The sequence below is a fragment of the Megalops cyprinoides genome, chromosome 12 (assembly GCF_013368585.1).
Source record: "Megalops cyprinoides isolate fMegCyp1 chromosome 12, fMegCyp1.pri, whole genome shotgun sequence".
NCBI classification, from domain to species: Eukaryota; Metazoa; Chordata; class Actinopteri; order Elopiformes; family Megalopidae; genus Megalops; species Megalops cyprinoides.
The window spans coordinates 9,000,157-9,019,314 of NC_050594.1; the positions used below are offsets into that span (position 1 = coordinate 9,000,157).

The following is a 19,158-nucleotide window of genomic DNA, read 5'->3' on the forward strand; positions in this document are numbered from 1 at the left end:
ATATCACAGCATATTCAGATGTACAATTAGCCTGCAGAGCCAAAGACCCAGGCCCCTGGTCAAGGGAATCAGTCTTGCTCTTGTCCTGACACTAGTGGGTGACGTCACCATCTGGACCGTAATGGACAGTTATGTTTTTGCTCATGCCGCTACGGTCTACATCAGTATCATTAGTATGCGAGTCCCTGAGTGCACACAGTTAAAATGGCAGAACAGATCGGAAATGAGAAGGAAACAGAACAGATAGACATGTGCAAAAAAAAAAGCAATTACATATATTAGCACAGGTTGCTGCATTAAAAAACACTGCATTGCTTTAAGCCACAACTGCAAGGCCCCATAGCAGATTCATACCTGCAACCATTTGATTATAAGTCTAGTTCTGTCACTGCCAACATCACACTGCTGGCCTGTGGCAAGAAGGTCTAGACTGCTACATCCGGGACTGGCACATGAGCAAGGTGAACAATTTATTTTAAAGTTACATTTTATTTTAGGGAAAATAATCTGGGATTTAGCAAAACACCTACACAATATAATATGTCCCTATACGTGTTCCATGATCGGGCAGAGTCAGGAATGGAAAGCTGGAACATATGTTGAATGATGCAAGCCTTAAAAAGCAGCTGGAGAGCCTGAGTGTTTCTGAGCACATCCCCTGTTATTGCTTTTCCTCCTGGCTGTCGACCACTGTTTACCCTCCGAGCTGAATTAATTTGGTTGTGTGAGGTGAGGTGTGTGTGCGTGTGGGCGTGTTTGCGTGAACGGGTTTGTGTGAGCTTGCAGATTGTGTGTATGTGTGTGTGTGCAAGCGTGTGTATTTGTGTGACTGACTTTGTCTGAGTGTGATGTGGTGTTTTTGTTTATGAAAATAGGTTTGTGTATGAGGTGTGTGTCTGCACGTGTACATGTGTGTGCATGCGTCGTATGTGCAAGGGTGTTTGTGAGAATGACTTTGTATGTGTATATATATACTGTGTATGTGTGTGAGCATTACCAGTGGGCTTGCATGTGTGTGCATCCTTATCTACCGTAGGTAAATGTGTGTATTGAACCTGCCTGTCTCCTCTCTCGGTTTCCCTCAGAGAGCAAACCTGGCAGGGATTACAATGCAGGGGGGTCGTTGGCACGGGAAAGGACCAACCACAGAGCATTATCTGGTTGTTTAGCTATTTGCTTACAAGTGCGGTGTATTATCTATTTGCTTAGCAAACCCCCCCTTATCCAGAGTGACTTACATGGCTCTCGTTGTACATATCATCCATTTTTACAGCTTGGTGTTTACTGAGGCAGTCCTGGATTAAGTACCTTGCTCAAGGGTATAACAGCACTGTCCCAAGTGGGATTTGAGTGTGCAACCTTCAGACTTGGGCTACCCACAGAGAGCATGCTGGCCCAGATAAATTTCACCTGGGTCTTATTTCCATTATCTGTGAACAGATAGGAGAGGCAGAGACAGTCCGTTTAGAGGTCTGCTGGGGTGTTTAAAATGGACCACCCTGAGTCATACTCCACATCTTGATACACCCTGTTGGAGGAACTTTACATACCAATGGAACCCAGAATGCGTACAAGTTGTAAAAACACACACGTTTCCTGCAGAGTGTTTCTAGAGAGAAATTGTGCACTAGAATCTTTTTGCATATTCATTTGCACATTAATTACCGCATATTAATATACTCTCATTTAAAGGAGCTTCTTATACTTCTTACACTGGATTTGAAAGAAATTGTATTACATAATTAATAATAACTGTAAAAATATGGACTCCTATTGTTTTTTTTTTTCTTTTAAATTCTAAAGTCATAAAAAAATGATTTCACATCTGACGAAACCTCAACATACACAGGCAAAAGCTATACTCAGATCAGAAGGTGTTTAATGGTATATCAGTAATATTGTAGGATCAAACTATATTAAGTAATGCTTTTGTTTCAGGGGTCAATCATATCTGTGGGTTCCTCAGATAGTCCTTTGTCTCTGCTACATAAACATGACAGTGGGCATTTTCTTTCAAAGGATTGCATATTTTGCTGTATGTTTGCTTTTAGAAAGCTCGCTCATAAGTGAAGTGTGTCGTGATTCACCAGAGTGCCTACTGTTCCTTTTCATTTTTTCCACCAAATGCAAATAAACATATATATATATATATATTCCCCACGGTTCAAAGAAGCATAACATCATGAAAATGAACAAAAAAAAAAATCACTTAAATAAAAAAAAGTAAAATGTGCGCTTGAATCTATATAATGTGCCTTTTCAGCAGACCCTGGAAGAAGCATTGATGGTAATGGACTGACCTCCCTTACTGCCTGACTCACTCATTCACTGTGTACGCGGCTCCACCAGTCACAACATTTTACCCCTAGAAGGCAAAAATGCCAGCAGGGTAGTCGAAGGCACCATGAACATCATGGGTGCCTCCATTCCCAAACTCTGTATGCACTAAAATTTGCATCGAACAAAATTGTTTATGGACCAATTGACATCAGTCCCGAGTGTGCCCTCTGCTGGTCACTATTCACACTGCGGGCACTGGGAAGCAGAGCTTTATGAACTGCATAATCAGCCCTCTGCAGACAGGACTCGGGGGGGGGGGGGGGGGGCGGATACTTAATGACGTGAAATGACACCACTAATTCCACGGTGTCAATAACCAAGCTCAGGGGGTCAGAGGTGTTTGTGTGTATCCTCAGTATTGGAGGTGGAGAGAGGGTGGAAAATGACTCTTCTCCAGCAAAACCAACTTGGCATTGACCATAATGTAAACACGGGCAAAGACTACCCCACCTTCTGTTTTGCATCCAGGGCCTATGCTTGGCTTAGCCGCTGTAGTTGCTGTTGTTGCTCTGCCATTATGGCAGGAACTGACTGATTTACAGATGTGACATGGTACACACAACCTGACTGCCCCCCCCCCCCCCCCCAAGAAGAAATTACCCACAGAGCATCTCAGGGCAAGTTACCGAGGCTTGCCTGCTGAAGAATGCCACTCCTTAAAAGCACTGCTCATAGCTGCCTTTCGTTCTGCAGTCAGGCCACAAAATGCACGTGTCAGTTATTGATTCTCTCAGGGTGAACCTGAGTTCCTCTTCCTTCCACAAGAGCAGCTAATGGATTTGTGGAATAATGGATCTTTCTTCCCCCCATACACACAAGATTAAAGACAGAAGGCAAAACATTGCTCTTGATTTCTTAAAGGGCACCTAGAGTGTTTGTATAAAAGAATGAAATCCTGGGGAAAGGTTTGTTTGTATGCACTAACTTTCATAAATCTGCTTCGTAATGGCCATAGACTTTGCAATAAGATCAAACTCTTTTCCCTCCTTGAGTGGTTTTTGCATTAAACATGACTTCAGGCTCTAGTTAGATGTGCATATGTTAAACAATAATTTGCTGATATGTTTTCAGGTGACTATTTTTAATAAAAGGGTGTCCTTTCATGATGATTTCAAAACAGTCCTGCTGAGCAGTTTCCAGGGAGATGAAGCCAGTGTCGCTGATGGATGCGCACGTGAGAAAGGCATGCCGTATCCCAGCAACCTCCTCAGATCGGCACAGTAATGGATTGAAGGGGTCTTTCAGGTGAGCAAAGGTCCTCAATGGACTTTTTTCCAAAAAAAAAAAAAAAAGAACAGACGCATCCTCTCTCTATGGTCCAATATCAGATCGCAAAACCTTGCCCTTTTCAATGGACCCTCCAGGGGGCGCTACACAACAACCTTCCTGGACAAATATTATAGTTCCATCTAGGTTTGCTACATATTTACATCTGTCACATTCTATGGTGTTCCTCTCATGAACTCACATCACTCACCTTGTTTACACAGCAGTGATACTGCATCAAACGAAGGCCTAGCCTCTCATGTGTCATTGCATTGTTATAATCCAGAGCAAGGCGTGGAAGGCTGAAGATGTTTCTGGGTTTTGCTCCTTCCACGCTCTTAATTACGTTTTGGGATTAGCCGTTATGCTGAATTTATGCAGACGATTCACTTTGAATGCCTTAATTCTGAGTTGTCTGACGACATAGCCACCTGCATGAATTTAGCAGAATAATTAATCCATGAAGAGCTCAGATGGAACAGAGACTGCGAACGTCTCTGGCCCCACGGGACCAAGGTTGCCTTGTCCTTGTGTGGGTTTGTTGCTGTCATTGAAGAGGCCTCCGAAAAAAAGAAAGCTAAGATCACCCCGCAAACCTGAACGCAGTTTGAGACAAACCCACGAAGGCTGAACGTTTGTCTTTGCCAAGGATCCGTCAGAGCAACTGCCAGAGTTCTGTGCGCCTCTGACGGCTGATGACACTACTAAAAAACTGCACCCTTCAGCCTGCCCTCCCCAGGCCTCAGCCATGCCTCAGGCTCAGCTGCGCAATCTCTCTCTCTACAGGGTTAAATTGAGCGCCACCTCCTTCCCCAGTCCCCTCCAGCATTCCTTTACACGCTCCCTAGGAGCCAAACAAAAAGAGGCTGAGGTTCGCTACCACAGCATAATCGCTTCTGACAGCCTCCCGGGGCAGCGGGTCTCTCTCCCGCATAAATCAGCTCTGACGCCCCTAATTGGACAGCGATTTAAGTCATCGCCATGTTGATGGAGGTCAGGACACTTTCCTGTTTCTGAAGGAGTGGCAGCACACCTTGACTGGCATCTTGAGGTCAGCAATGCAAGCACCACGACAATTTTTTTTTTTTTTCCCTAATCGCAGGATATTTGCCGGATGCGTCTTTACCATGCATCATTAATTCAATAAGAAAAAAAAAGGTCTGTTTGCATTTCTGGAGCCTCAGGCGCCAGGCTGGAGAAAGCCGCAGCAGACCGCTTGTGCCCATGATCCGTGTCCTGTGAGGGACTCTAGCGAGGACCGTGTTTCCCAGTAGCACCCTGCTGCACCCTGACCTCTGACCCTTGAGGCAGAGAGATGTCCAGTTCCATTAGTCGGGGAGACATCAGAGGGAGCGTGATCTCTGTCCAGCAGCGCACCCTTTAATCTCCAGAAAGCATGCCACTTTCCCAGCATGTTAACAGCAGGCTTGCTCAAACTCACTGCAGATTCCCCCCAATCCAACGAGCCACCCATGCAAGCAAGACATGCTTTTAGCACTGTAGGCTGTCAGAATGACACCTGTGACCAAGCCTATGTTGCTGGACCTTATTCAGATTGTAAATGGGACAGCAACTCAAGGTACACACCCTGAACAGGACACCAGTGTATAGCAGGGCCACTACCCCTAATCCATCTCCACCAAGTACAGAGGTATTCTGTACCGTGTTGGAAGTCTTCAGTAAGACATCCATTGGGACGGAACCCTAACCCTCACGGTGCTCCTTATAGCAGGTGCTATAACCACAAGGCCACCCGCTGAGGCCAGAGTGAGAAAGGGTCGTTATGTGTCCCCATAAGTGGGCCATTCAAAGAGGATAAAGTTGATGTTTGCGTCGGATTAGCCGAGTCATCGTGAGCTGCTCCTAACAGTGATGCACGTGTGAATGTGAACAAAGAGCAAAACAGCATTAGCAGGGGGCTTATAGGTTCAAGAAGTCAGGATGAGGACCCACTATGCTCTGGACATGACTCAGCATGTTAGTGTGCCACAATACAGTTGCTCTCATACAATTCATTATTCTCAGGCCCACCACCTTTATGTTCATTTACTTACAAAACAGTCTACACTGATAGAAACACTACAGTATATATCTGACAATAAATAATCTGACAATCAACAATTTGAGAGTAAGTAGTTAAGGAACATAAGACATTAACTGCATAATATTCATAATGACTCAGATGTTAGTGTAGACCAGAGACTTACGGTTCTGGCCCTTAAAAGCTTGAATACTGAATATTTTAGAGTTATCTTGCAGGTAACTGCTGCTTTTCACCTGGAGCACTAGGTGAGTTGACATCCTGTCCAGGCAGTGACCTCATTTCAATAATTAAGCATTAACACAGAGCGAAATCCAGCTGACATCAAAGTATACCAATGGCTAATTACACAGACCACAAAAGACATACAGTTCGTGCCAAATTCACATTTGGAGCAGCCTCAGTTTTCACTGCCTTTGTTTGAGAGAAGGGAGAAAACAAGAAAAACAAAAAGCAAAAGCAACAGAGCACAGCTCCCTCTTGAGGCTTAAAAAATGCCTAATGTTCCCCTCGCTCATCTGAGAGAACGTGGCTCAGAGCTCCGCAGAAACTTTTTTAGAGGGATTTCATTCGAGTGGGCTTAGGGCAGTACAGTGTTCGTAATGAGAGCAGCGAACTGGTAATCCTCTTCCCGGCAACAAAAAAAAAAGGGGGGAGCGCCACTGATCAACTTCAGAACAGACACAAAGCAGGCCCCAGCCGCTCACCGCAGAGTGGGAATAAAAGCTCTTTTTTGGGAGACCGGGCGCTCACGCTGCCAAGCCTGCCGAGGTTGGCGCGGGCCAGAGGGACGGGCCGGTCAGCGGGCACGCAGAGTGGGCGGCGGCAGGCGAGAGGACTCCCTGGAGCAGGCGATCCCATCAACAGATGTTCATCCAGAAGGCCGCTAATAGGATAGAAGGTGGCTCCCCTCGCGGGGGGCGTGGGATTATGAGCGAGGAGCAGGTAAAGAGATTACTCCCGAAGCGGCACCTGCTTTTTTAGCCTCCTCACTCACATCCTGCTCCGACTTCCAGCAACCAACCTCCCCCCCCCTCCCTCTGCGGCCAGGTGCCGAGGATCGCCGCCTTCCTTGCAGGTCAGATGCCAACCTGGCACTCACTCCATCTGGAGGGATTGATCTACTTCCCAGACGGCGATACCTGCCCAAGAGGGACACGGATACTTTGTCACAGCCAGGAGTTGTTTTCACCTCATGGGCACCCGATAAACTAGCAGGCTTCTGTTTTTGGGCCAATTCTTGCAAAGACACCATTTTGTGCTGAAAACAAAAGCCCATTCCATCATGCCATTAAAGACAGGACTTCTCCTCTCTCTGTTTATGGTCACCCTCCATGCCACCACAATCAAAGGTAAGCTTTCACTCCTTTTAACGCTTTCTGGAGACTTTGCGGTTTTGCTTTGCATTTTTTTGCCAACTGTTGCTCATTGCTTGTTCCCCCTGTAACGTATGTGTCTCACCATTTAATGTTTGATTTCCATGGAAGCAAAACTGTAGATCTCTGAGGCTACAAAAAGTTGATCTGCAAATGATTCAGAGTGGAAGACTCACTATTTGGTGGCCATGGTTTCCAAAGGGCTTTCCTCTGTTATTGTAAATCACACAATTAATAGCGAAACATTATCTTGAACATTGGGGAGAATGTGTTTGAGGGTGATTCAGGTATATTACGAGGTTTCTGAATTTATGGATTTACCCACTGTCTTTTTTTTAAATTCTGCACTGCTTTTAATGGACCAAATGTAATGCAGTTGGAATGAGCTTCTGCGTTCTATTGGGTGCACTCAGTGATGCATGTCAATGCTGTGCAAACACTTCAATATGCTGTATGAATCAGCTCTTCTGTACACATCAATCTTAATATTAATATCACAGCACTGCATAGTTTAATACATAACTGAAGAAATATATAGATTTTTTTTAATATGCAATTTTACAGTCGTTAGAGCTCTAAATGAGATCTATCAGCATCAACCTCTACAACCATGAATAAATTCAATAAATTAGAGCGCAAGAAAATCAATCAAGAACCAATGACCTGCTTCAGAGGGTCAATCTGTGTATCAATATGCACTTTACTGTGCAATTCTTTCCTATGTAGCACAATTATGCCTCCTTTAAATAGCACAGAGCATCTCATTGTTGTGTCTGTATTGATGGCTTGATGAATGGAATCATTAACTGTAATGTCGCACGCACAGTGCATGTACCAGCACCTTTCAACCTTGTGCTTCCAAATCATGAGCAACAGTGTCATAATTTGCTTTTTGGATATTTAAATCCTGACATGACAGTGTCACTTTTTAGCATCCCAGTAGCATAGTAGCAAAGCACAGATTTGAGCGATGGAGCTGTGAATGGTTTGTGATACATTTTATTGTTCAACTGCCACACACCACAGCTGTCTGAGTTTTGCATGTCAGGAGTTGGGAACACTCTGTGGTACATTTCGGTTTCCCATTCCGACAGAAAGATGCAGTTGACTGCTCCGTGAGTTTTAGATGGCTGGGCCTCGAACGGTTCGCATTAGGCACAGAGGTGTATGCGAGAGCGTCCGAGTGCGCTCCCTCCAGATTTCTCCCGTCACTTTTCAGAAACCCCATTCATTATCCGACAAACAAAGGCCTCCTGTTCCTGCATGGGCAGTACAGTGCGAGACACTAATCTTTTGTGGCTCGTGGCTCCGTTGAGAAGCCCAGCACCATGCCTCCCGATAAACCACGCGAACTCTCCAGCCAATCCACGTTTATGCTCATGTGCAACTCAAAATGTGTTTGTTTTGGTCCAGTCTGCTTTGTTTATTTGGAACGAAAATATGTAGAGGTTCCACGTTATCCATAGCCTACATCACACAGACAAAAATACGCAGAAAATCCATGTCAAGAACCAACAAACTGCTTCAGAGGGCATGGGTTTAGACCTGTTGATGAGACTGGGTGGACTTTTACAGCAGAAGCTCATAAACTTCAGGGTAGAATCAGCACCACAGGTGGAATGACATCAGATAGAGCCAGATAAATTCTGGTCGTAAAAAAATGACAACTAGCATGGTTCATTCCTACATTTTCACTCTTGAGAAACCCGGAAAACAAACGGGCCTAGGAAACATGTCACAGGGAAAATGACACAGAAAAACATTCACAACCAAGAGTGATGACTGTCGGGGACTCCCACGGGACCTTGGCACGGGATCGCCCCTGGGAACGTGCCAAGTTAATCCTACACCTGTAGTCAACAGAGCTCCTCCCAAGAGACCAGAGGTCAGAATTACATGGGTAATGCAATTAGCAGAGGTGGGGAATGTCCACTCTCTGTCAACACGTCTGCTGGCACCTACAGAAACATTGACTCACTTCCTACTCTGAAAGCAGACCTGCACATACTACGAGAGCATTATAAAAGAGCAACAATGTTAGATGTGTTGCTCTTCCCCAGATTGAGCAACCACTCTTAACTTTGATTTGCTGTTAAATGCCAGCCTTACTCATATTCCTCACTTGTTTTCTTCTCCGTTTTGCAGTTTCAGCAATCATCAAAATCAATCAGGAATAATTGCATTGGTGTTGAAGTCAATTCTAATTTTTGCTCATAATTATATGCTCATTCAGAATGATTGGTTACATTGGTTACATTTTTCCATATTATCCAGTTGGTTGTTTACTGTGTGTTAAGTATATTGTCCAAGGGTAGAACAGCAGTGGCCCATCTGGCAATCAAACCAGCAACTAACAGGTTATGAGACCTGCTTCTTACCACTGCACCATGCTGCTATCCTATCATGCCACAACATTACGCCAAGGTTTTGGCTGCCTGATCCACTTTCCATTGGGTCACTTTTATCTCCTGCTCCACTAATCTCCTCCACTTTTCTTTGGGTCATCCCCTTAATCTCTTACCTCCAGGGGGCCCGGTGCAAGGCTAATCCTGGGATTAGTGTTGAGGGGCACCGGGCAAATATGAATGTCCCTTTTCAAACCTCACCGTCCTGCTGTCCAGAGAGATGGGACCGGTGCAGTCTTGTCCTTCCGATCTCCGTTATAACTTTGGTTCAGGCCTGGGGACGGCTGCCCAGAATGTAGCGAAGGCTCTCGAGCGGGAACGGGGTTCGTTTTTGGCCAAAGTGCCTGGTGACCTTCCAAGATTCGGCTGCATGGAATCCAAGACTCGGAAACGCATCTCGCCCATGTATTCTGGATGTGTCTGCATGTAAGCTCTGGCATTTCTCCATTGACCCTGCGATACGTGACGGTGCATGCTGATCTGTCGCTGCTGGTCCTCTCTGCTTGTGTTCATTCTGATTGTCACGCATTCCTGTCGCGATCTTTTGCCTCCTATCGGTAGTAGCTGACAGGGTTTAGAGAGTGGGGCAGCGAGTGTAGCTGTATCTGATAACTATCCTGATCCTGATTTTGCTTGCTTTATTTTCGGTTTTCTGTGCTTTTCCCCCCATTATACAGCCCTGTTTCGGAATAGCTAATTGTGCATTTGGCACTACGTCGTCGTACATTACATCATCTCACAACTCTCAGTTGTGCAGGAGCGCTGAAGCAAGACAAATGCAATCCTCTGATGCGCTCGTACGCAGCCAACAGCTTTTTTCCACAGTCCAGATTACACAATGCACCACAGCAATATGAATGTTCATTGGAGGGTGGGCGCTATTCTCCTGATATCATCTGAGAAACAGGCAGGCACCTGATCCATTGCATGCTGCCTGAGAATGGTGACGGGAGGAGACCCTGGGTGACCCCACCCACCCCTGTCCCCATGGAAACAAAGACAGTTTATTGCGTCTCTGCGGAATTCTGGTCACTCTTAATAAATGACCCATCTGGTAACAAATCTGGGCAGTAGGTCTGAACCTGCAGTCAAGATGAGCACCTTGCTGACTGAGCCAGTCAGGAGCTCTCTGGTTTGGACTGTTTTATTAAAAGCTATCCGATTTAAATAAAAAACACCCACGCAGACGTTTAACTTTCTGCTAATAGTGTCTATGTTGGTAGCATTACATTTGTGCACTTCACGGGAAATTATGTTATTTATAACAAAAGAAAAAGGTTTCATTTAAAAACAAATCTCACAGCTCTTTCATGTAATCAGAGTTATGTAATGTAGCCCAGACACATTAAAACGATAAGATGTGAGGTGTACAAAGATACTGCTACTGCATTAGACACAATTAAGGAGAAAAAAAAAGAATTGAATGCAGATGGGGGATTCTAAAATCAGTAGACTTTTTTAATTAAAGAAAACAGGTCCAGGACTGTTATCAGCTCAAAGGTGAATTCTCTGTTTTATCTGTTTTAATGTCACCACCAGAACTGCTTTCGATGTCTCTGTAGTGTGACAATTAGCGTCTCTGGAAAACTCAAAAACTCAGAAACTGGAGTTTTCCAGAAACACAGAAACTACCTCTGTGTGGTTTCTCCGGACCTCTGGGTGCTTTCTCTAAGGATCCAGCCAATCGCAAAGGTGTCAGGGGAACGAGGGGAGAGCACACGTGCCGGATTCAGACAACGCCTCAACTCTCTGCAGTCACAACAGAAAGGTTTAATAAGGGTGCAGCTCTGGATGGACAGGGACGGTGTCTAAGTGCATGCCTCAAGGAGGCCCCAGTGCAGACTGTCAAATTGCTTTTTCAAAGACAGAGATGTTTGCACAGGCTCGCACTGTCCGCTGTGGACACGGCTCAATGATTAGGCACAAGGTGAGGACGTGACCAGACAGTGCTTCCCCTAAAAGCCGGCTCCGTTCTATAGCTTTGGGTTAAGTTGGGGCTATAGTCACAAAACGTCTTCCAGCCTTAAGCGTTTCTGCAATCATTTCGTCAACTTGTTTTTCTTCTGTTTGCCACATTTTGATTGCCTGCAAGCTGAATGATGGGGGGGGGGGGGGGGGGGGCTGTGTTTCTCAGCAGGTATACATTTTTGCAGAGTCAGTGTTTACTTGTCAATATCCTATGGGTGGGTCAGCGTTTCTCTCTTGATCTCTGTTTTGGGGGTCAGTGCTTATTTGTGGATTTGTCTTTTTTTTGGGGAGGGGGGAGGGGAGAGCAGGTTCATCATTTGGCAGGTCTGCGTTTACCTGGAGATTTTAAAGTGTAGGATGTGTTCATTTGTTGTTTTGTTTGTTTTTGCAGTCTGGGATATTTCCTGGTTTCATCCTGTTTGAAGTCAGGCTCAAAATAGTATATCCATCTTTATATCTAATCCTCTTCCCCATGGTTGTGCTGATATTAATAACAGACACATGTAGAAAAGCACCCTATATTATTTAACATATAGACCATATGTATTTTAATAAACATGCATTCAATATTCACAAGTTTTCTGTTTATTAGCAAGAAAAATACTAAATTCGTATCATTTTTACTAAGGCCATAGTAATTACTAATCAGACCAATGAAACAAATCAACCAACAATTTTGTGACATTTAGTTAAGTCTGTGTAGGTAAAATTACCCTTTGAATGCTGGATATGTGGAATGTTAAAGACAACTTTAAGAATTTCTATTTAAGAAATATAAAAATTCAGAATTTGCAGTTCAGCAAAAAAAACTATTTCTTTTATAAATATATGTGCTGTCCAACCCAAAGGCAGACCAGCGAGGGTTCAGCAGCGGAGTGGAACTCATCCGGAGTGATAGAAACAGGACCGAATCGGGGGTGATCTCAGCGTGCTCAAGTTGAGACAGAGAGGAGCTGTAATGGGGCGTCTCACAGCGAGGTCTCGTATTAACGATTCGCTCTTGAGAGAAACGGGAAAAAAAAAAAAAAAAAAAATTCCCTCTAAGCCGCCAACAAACTGGGTCTCCGGTACGGAAGCGGCTTCAGATTTACTGGAGTTTTAGCATTGCTCTGTCATCTTAAAGGGCTTGCAGAGGCACAGAACCTGGGGAGGGCAGCGCCACAGAGCTGGCGAAGATAAGACAGGAGAAATCTGAGGAGAGGGGGGTCACAGAATGCCAGCACAAGGACAGACAACGATTTCTTTAATCCGCTTTTTTCAGCAGTGCAAAGCAATACAACTCTGATTTATTGCCTTTTATCGTCTCAGTGTTTCCCCCCTAATTAAAGTAGCAATCTAACATAAAACTGTTTTTTTTTTCTTTTAGTGCGTGTGACTGACTGTGTGTGTGTGTGTGTGTGTGTGTGTGTGTGTGTGTGTTTATTCCCCAGGATACAGAGAGTTAGTAAACCTTTGTCTCCAGGTGGTGTAGATACTTTGAGGACATGCTTTTAGTTCCGGATGCCCGCATCTGTTTCCAGACATGAAAGAATGTGTATCGGATTTTAAATCGGACAGCACATGACATTTCGATTTTTCAGCAGCGAGCTCCCTTTAATGTCCTCAAATCTTGCCTTTTACATTCATGACAGTCATTCAAATGTCGCACATCAGTGAAGAATTTATCCATAAATATCACCTTTTATGTTATCTTTTAAGTTGGTTTTCAACACAGTGCTTCGCTCACATAGGGTGACTTACACAGCTGACATTTTATGTATTATCGATTTATACAGCTGGGTATTTTACTGAAGTAATTCAGGCTGACTACTTTGCCGAAGGGTACAACAGCTGTGCCTCACGCAAGATGTGAACCAGCAAGCCTTCCCATTCCAGGCCCTGCTTCCCTGCACCTGCCCACTGCCACTTGAGTATGTTCCGTTACCATGTTTTCTTCATAGGGCCTTTGCTCGTAACACAAAAGCTTAGTCGGGGTCACCTACACCGTCTCCTGTGTCAGAGAGCCGGGTTATTAGCTTAGGAATGCCTCTGATGTTTGCCACCTGTTTGGAAATGCGCAGTTTCGAACCAAATCACTGAATGGAGGGACTGTACTCATGATCCTAATGACATTGCACAACAAGCTGCTGGCTACTTACCCATGAGGTGAAAGGCACAGCGTCAGAATGGGAGGAAACTTTGAGAGCAGAGAACATGTGTTGCTTGTACTTGTTAGTTTCATGCACAGAACGTATTCTGAAATGTTATAGTTGCATGCAAAAAACAGCCTTTAATAATGCAATAATGAGGAATAATGTTAGAGACAACTTTAAGAATTATTTTGGTGCTGCAATACAGTCCATTAAAAAAGCACATCATGGAGGCAGTTCAGCATACAAAGAGCGTGAAATTTTGAATCATTTAAAGCTGAATTTCACCGAGGATTGTTTGCTTTATTTATCTTGTGTGTTTTGAGAGAAATGCTCTGTAAAAGGAAAAGAATGGCCTGCTTCCAATGGTATGCCAGTTTTCACAAAAAAAAAAAAAAAAAAAATCTGAAATTCTCCTGGAGGTCAAGCCATATTAGGGCAAAGTGGCAGCTTTATGCTATGAAGCAATTGAGGAAGAATCTATAAACCAGCACAATATGACAAGCATTCTCTGGCACAGGCGGTGCCTAGCCTGTTATAATCCTCTTGTTCTGAGTGACCAACTTGTAATGGGATTTCAATGTATGTTTCCGGATAATTATTAACTTCTACAGGCCATGTTGCCACTGACCTGCCTTAGCTGTGAGTCATCTGTAGCACTTCTACAAATTGACCCAGGCTGGCAGTGTATTATCCAACCATTGATGCAATAGAGAGCTGGCCAAGAGCCAAGGCCAGTCAAGTGGAAGCAGGCAAGTGTATCCTGTCTGAATATCAGCAGAGCTAAAAAGAGTCTTTGATGTTGATTATTAGCAATGAGCAACAATCAAATGATCAAAAAGTATCATCAAACATTCAAGAGATAAATGTGACCTCCCATGTAAAGGCTTTTGCTTATGCAGAGCAATGTACATAGCTTTAAATGGTTGTATAGTAGCCATTTCTACAGATGGGTATTTACTGAGACAATTTAGATTAAAAATGTTAAAAATGATGACTTTTGTACATCTCATTAGAGACTCTCATTCAGAGCTACTTCCACAGACAACATTTTTTTCATATTATCCATTTATACAGTTAAAAATTTATTGACACAGTTTGGGTTACGTATGTGGCCAAATGGTACAACAGCAGTACCCCATCAGCGAATCCAACTGTCAACCTTTGGGTTTATGAGTCCTGTCCTTATCATTATGCTACACTGATGCACTACAGAAACACAATATAGGGTACAGGTACACAGGTACAGACAGCCCTCGGAAACTGATTCGGTTCCTTTATGAGCTGTGCTTGAGCAGCATGTGAGATTCCATCAGCTGAAACAGAAACCACCAGTCAGGGACACATAAGACTGTCTAACATAAAGCTGAGGCAGGTAAGAGGAAACCAGACTTCTGTGCCAGGCTTAAGCCTGCCACAGATTTATTCCTGGCTGCTAAAAACAATAGACTGTAGCAGGCAGATATCCTAATGTGTGCTGGGGCGTTAGTCACTTACTCAGAGAGTACCGACAGCTGAGAGTGGCAGCCTCTTGCGTGAGCTTTGCATTGCAACAAATCACTGAAAAGTCTAGAAATGGCTTTTCTTCTGGTAGCATGCTTTAACCCCGCCCTCTCAGAGCCACACCCTCCAATTACTGTGCCTGAGGTCCCGCGGTCCCTCAACCATTCAATACACTCTCTGATTACAGGGGAAGATATATCCAGCAACTCTGTTGCCTTTACCTACATTTCACAGTGGACCAAACTGTGGGCCAGTGAAACTGCCTATGACACATACGCAAAGAGTATTTACATATTTGCACACACCTTTGCTAGCATTCTGCAGGGTAACCCTGGCTACAGTATGGATGTATTTTTAAATGATGTAAAGCTTCCATATTAACATATAACATCAAGAGCAGCAACTATGAAGTATTTTGACCATGTGCTTTGGACAGAGTCAGATAGTGAAGAAAATATTACACGTAAAGCCATAAAAATCAATGATTTACACATATATTTACACTTTTATTTGTAGTAAGCAATTGTGACTGTTTAAAGTGAGATTTTAATTTCTGTTGACTTGCTGACAGCTGTCTATCAATGTTTGGTGGGCTTGTTTCCCCACATAAAATCTTTCTGTAATTTTGTGTTGACGAGAAATTACAGTATGTTGTCTGTCTTACACATATTGAATATAACTTATTTCTAATAATTAGTCTGTTTCTAATCATAGCACAGACATATCCAGTATGATCTGCAAATGAATTAATAGGTGGAATCATTTTGATTTTTTTTTCTCCAGATCTGAACAGCCCAGATACTTGGTCTGAAGTCAGAAACATGAATCACAAAAACTTAATTGGGCTTCTAAGACCAACCAAACAGACAGAAGGAGCCAAGGGGACCTTTGACCTGGTCAGACCCCGTGCAAAGAGGTCTTCGTTCTTCCAGTCTGGGGTGAAAGTCTGTCCTCAGGAAACCATCAAAGAAGTGATGTCCAGCCACCGTGCATATTACAAGCTGAGAGGTAAGGGCCTCAAATGCACTTTACTTTCCCCTACAGATCATTACGTTAGAGGAGTTTATGTGTCTTATAGCGTGCCTTGGAACTGGGCCTTTAACTAGTAGGTTACAGTGTAAATCCCCAAATTACGTCTTTACATTGTACCCTCGTGGTATTAAACCTAACTTTTTATTAATTAAACAAAGCAACAGTTGCCAAAATCGATTGGGTTTAACCTTTTCAGGCACATGTTCTAAAAAAAAAAAAAAAAAAACAATGCCAGATTGTGGGAGTTTTCAGTGTTTTTTTTTCCCCCACACAGGTGAGAGAATGTTTGAGTCAGCAGTTGACAAACTTTCTTCCCTTGGCTATATCTATTCTAGTCCTCAAAACACACACTGCTTTGTTCTAGGCCTGTCTGTTCTTTTCTGTGACACAAACTAGGTACACACATTAGGGAGGGCTTTACTCAGCCGTCTGTTGTGTCCCCATTCTGATTTCCAGAACTGAGTCCATGTGTTGCTCATTCAGATTAATCCAATCACGGAGACAGACATATTAAAAAGGCAGACATTTATTTTCATTTGATTTGCCCATAACGTTGCTTCTCAAAGTCAGACAGGACTTGGTTACAAAGCCCGCTGTTGCAGAGACATCAATCCTCATATTTACCAAATAAGGCAACTGCACATTATGCTACACTCTCAAAGAAGCACCAGAATGTGGTGAATGCAACACACTCTGCTACACCCCCATGTCAGCAACACACGTTTTTTACACACTACAAGCCACACAATGCTCCAGGAGAACAAACGGAAGAGCAAGCAGCATCTCTGCTGTCATCTGGGCGACTCGCAGGCGCCTGACGAGCCACAGGGCACCTGTGGGTGTGCAAGAGAAGGGAACCCTGCCAACAAACCCACCCCTACTCCAGCAGAACAAAGTCAATCATGTCGCGCTGCTGAGGGCTCCCGATCATTATCAGCTAATGACATGTCTGGGGCAGTCAGCAACCCTCTGAGGAAAGCTTTGGTCTTTCAATTATTTAATTTTGTTCAATAAAGATAACCGTACGTGTTAGACTTTGTAATTTGCTAATCAATATTTATGGCATATTCTTGTGCTGGAGTTTAGCAGCAGGAGTTTTACTCTTCAGCTTGATGCATTAATGTTCCTGTGCTTCTGGCTGTTCATGTCACTCCTGTGATATGCTTTTAACATCATGCACATCACAGGAGCAAGACCAATTGATAACATACATTACACACATTATAACGTAATGACACGGCGGCCTTTTAAGTCACCCCGGACAAGAGAATCTCACAAATAAATACATACATGAAATCATCATCATCATCATCTTTATCACCATCTCAGGGCAACACATTTTCCCAGCTAAAAGCAAGATCACAGATACATAGTGAAAAACTCCAGGCATGTTGTCACATTGCAACAGCAGAGCCCAACAGTTTGGTGAGTCAATTTCTTCCTGCTGAATTAGTATAGTACGGTACTTCAGAAAAACTTCATACTTAACTACAAACTGTTTTGTAACCTCTACCTTTTGATCTGTGCAAAGTTCAGCAACTTACAGCAAGACTGGACTCAGAAGTGTGGAAGTCACTTTGAAGGAAGCATAAAGCATAGATACAGCCATCATTCATTCATCCATTTTTTTTTTTTTTTTTCGTTTTTAAAGGTTACCCTCTGGAACATTAAGGGTTGTATTTTTACTAAAATCAAAGGCATGTCTTCTGATTTAACATCCCTTGATCATGTGTTATATGAGCAGATGTATAAAGAGTGAAAGGATGTTTAGAACACTTCAGGAAGCTGGCGTGTTTGTTCCCATTTATAGTCAGAATAATGGCTCGGAACATAGATCAAAATTTCTTCGCTCACTGTAGTAACACGCATTGCTAAGCCATGCGAAGGCAGAAAAGCTATCATAACCGGCGAAATGTCTATCGCAAAGAAACAACAGAGAAACTCTCTCCTGTTCAATTTCACCTAATTGCCGCCAAGGGGTCTACAGTATACTATGGAAGACTACATTCACGACGTGAATTTATCAAATGATATGAGCGCAGATAGGACTAGGTCTGAGATTGCTGTTATGCCGGTTACCAGGCTTTAACAGTTATTAAAGATAACACTATAGCGCAGCCAACGTTGAGTGGTGGCATCAATTCAGTAAATAGCTAACTAGTTACCTAAAAATTTATCATCAACTTGCAGCTTCTTACTAATATTGCCAGCCTGTTACACATGATTTCAGATAAACACAGCGACAGGTATTTTTACTACAGTGTTAAAACTTACCTTGGAGCAAATTCTGATGTCTTTCGTGATCTTGGCTGGGCTAAGGCCACCGGCGGCAGAAAAGGAAGGTAATTTACTATGGTTAACTAATCTTGTGAAAGCCTTGTATGGCTATAAGTTCATTTAAATGCGATATTGGTCATACAGCTACATAGCCAATCACTAAAGCTTAGCTAAAACGTTGATAACAGTGAATACGTAAGATTTCACTGCAAAGACCTGGCTTTTGTCTCTTTATGGTTTACCCATTATCGCCATCTTTTTTATTGTATGCCAGTAACATCACGATCAAAACGTCACATCCCTGCTCCTAGACTCCATTTTTATCTTTCTTGACAGAATGGTTTCGTGCGTCAGATTTCCGATACGGATTTTTGGACAATAAATTTGCTTCGGACTTGTTCTACAAGGGCCTTTCAGATAGGAATGCGGCCTACAGCAAAGCTTAATCCAAAGCACATAGGCTATTTTTCCAATTTAGCTTTGGGTTTTGGAAACGGAACAGAAAAATCTCCTTCCAACATCTCTGAATAAACGGAGCCACTGGTGCAGGTGGCCCACAAGCAGCGTTTAGCTATAATGTTTAATCTAGTCTACTCAGGTATTTGTTTACCAGTAATATGCCTGTATATGAGTTAAATTGCTTGAATTGTTTGTCCGAAAAAAGGCGGTTAGTAACAGTTGCTATGTAAGATTGGACAAGCGCTATCCTTGGGCCTGGTTTAGCAAGCGTCTATTATAAGTACACATTATAATTACGATTATTATTATGATTATGATTATAATGCGTAATTAAGATCATGTCGGCAGGCCAAGGGACTGAC

At 43.3% G+C, this 19,158-nt stretch overlaps 1 protein-coding gene across 1 annotated transcript in view; it reads left to right on the top strand.

The window, feature by feature from the left end:
* The first annotated feature begins 6,856 nt into the window (after nucleotides 1–6,856).
* Nucleotides 6,857–19,158, top strand: part of impg1b (interphotoreceptor matrix proteoglycan 1b) — a 35,254-nt gene continuing 22,952 nt past the window's right edge. The window contains exons 1-2 of the mRNA XM_036542203.1: nucleotides 6,857–6,999; nucleotides 15,812–16,036. Of these exons, the coding sequence (XP_036398096.1) occupies nucleotides 6,933–6,999; nucleotides 15,812–16,036 (292 nt within the window). The 5' untranslated portion in view covers nucleotides 6,857–6,932. The remainder of the gene's footprint in view (nucleotides 7,000–15,811; nucleotides 16,037–19,158) is intronic.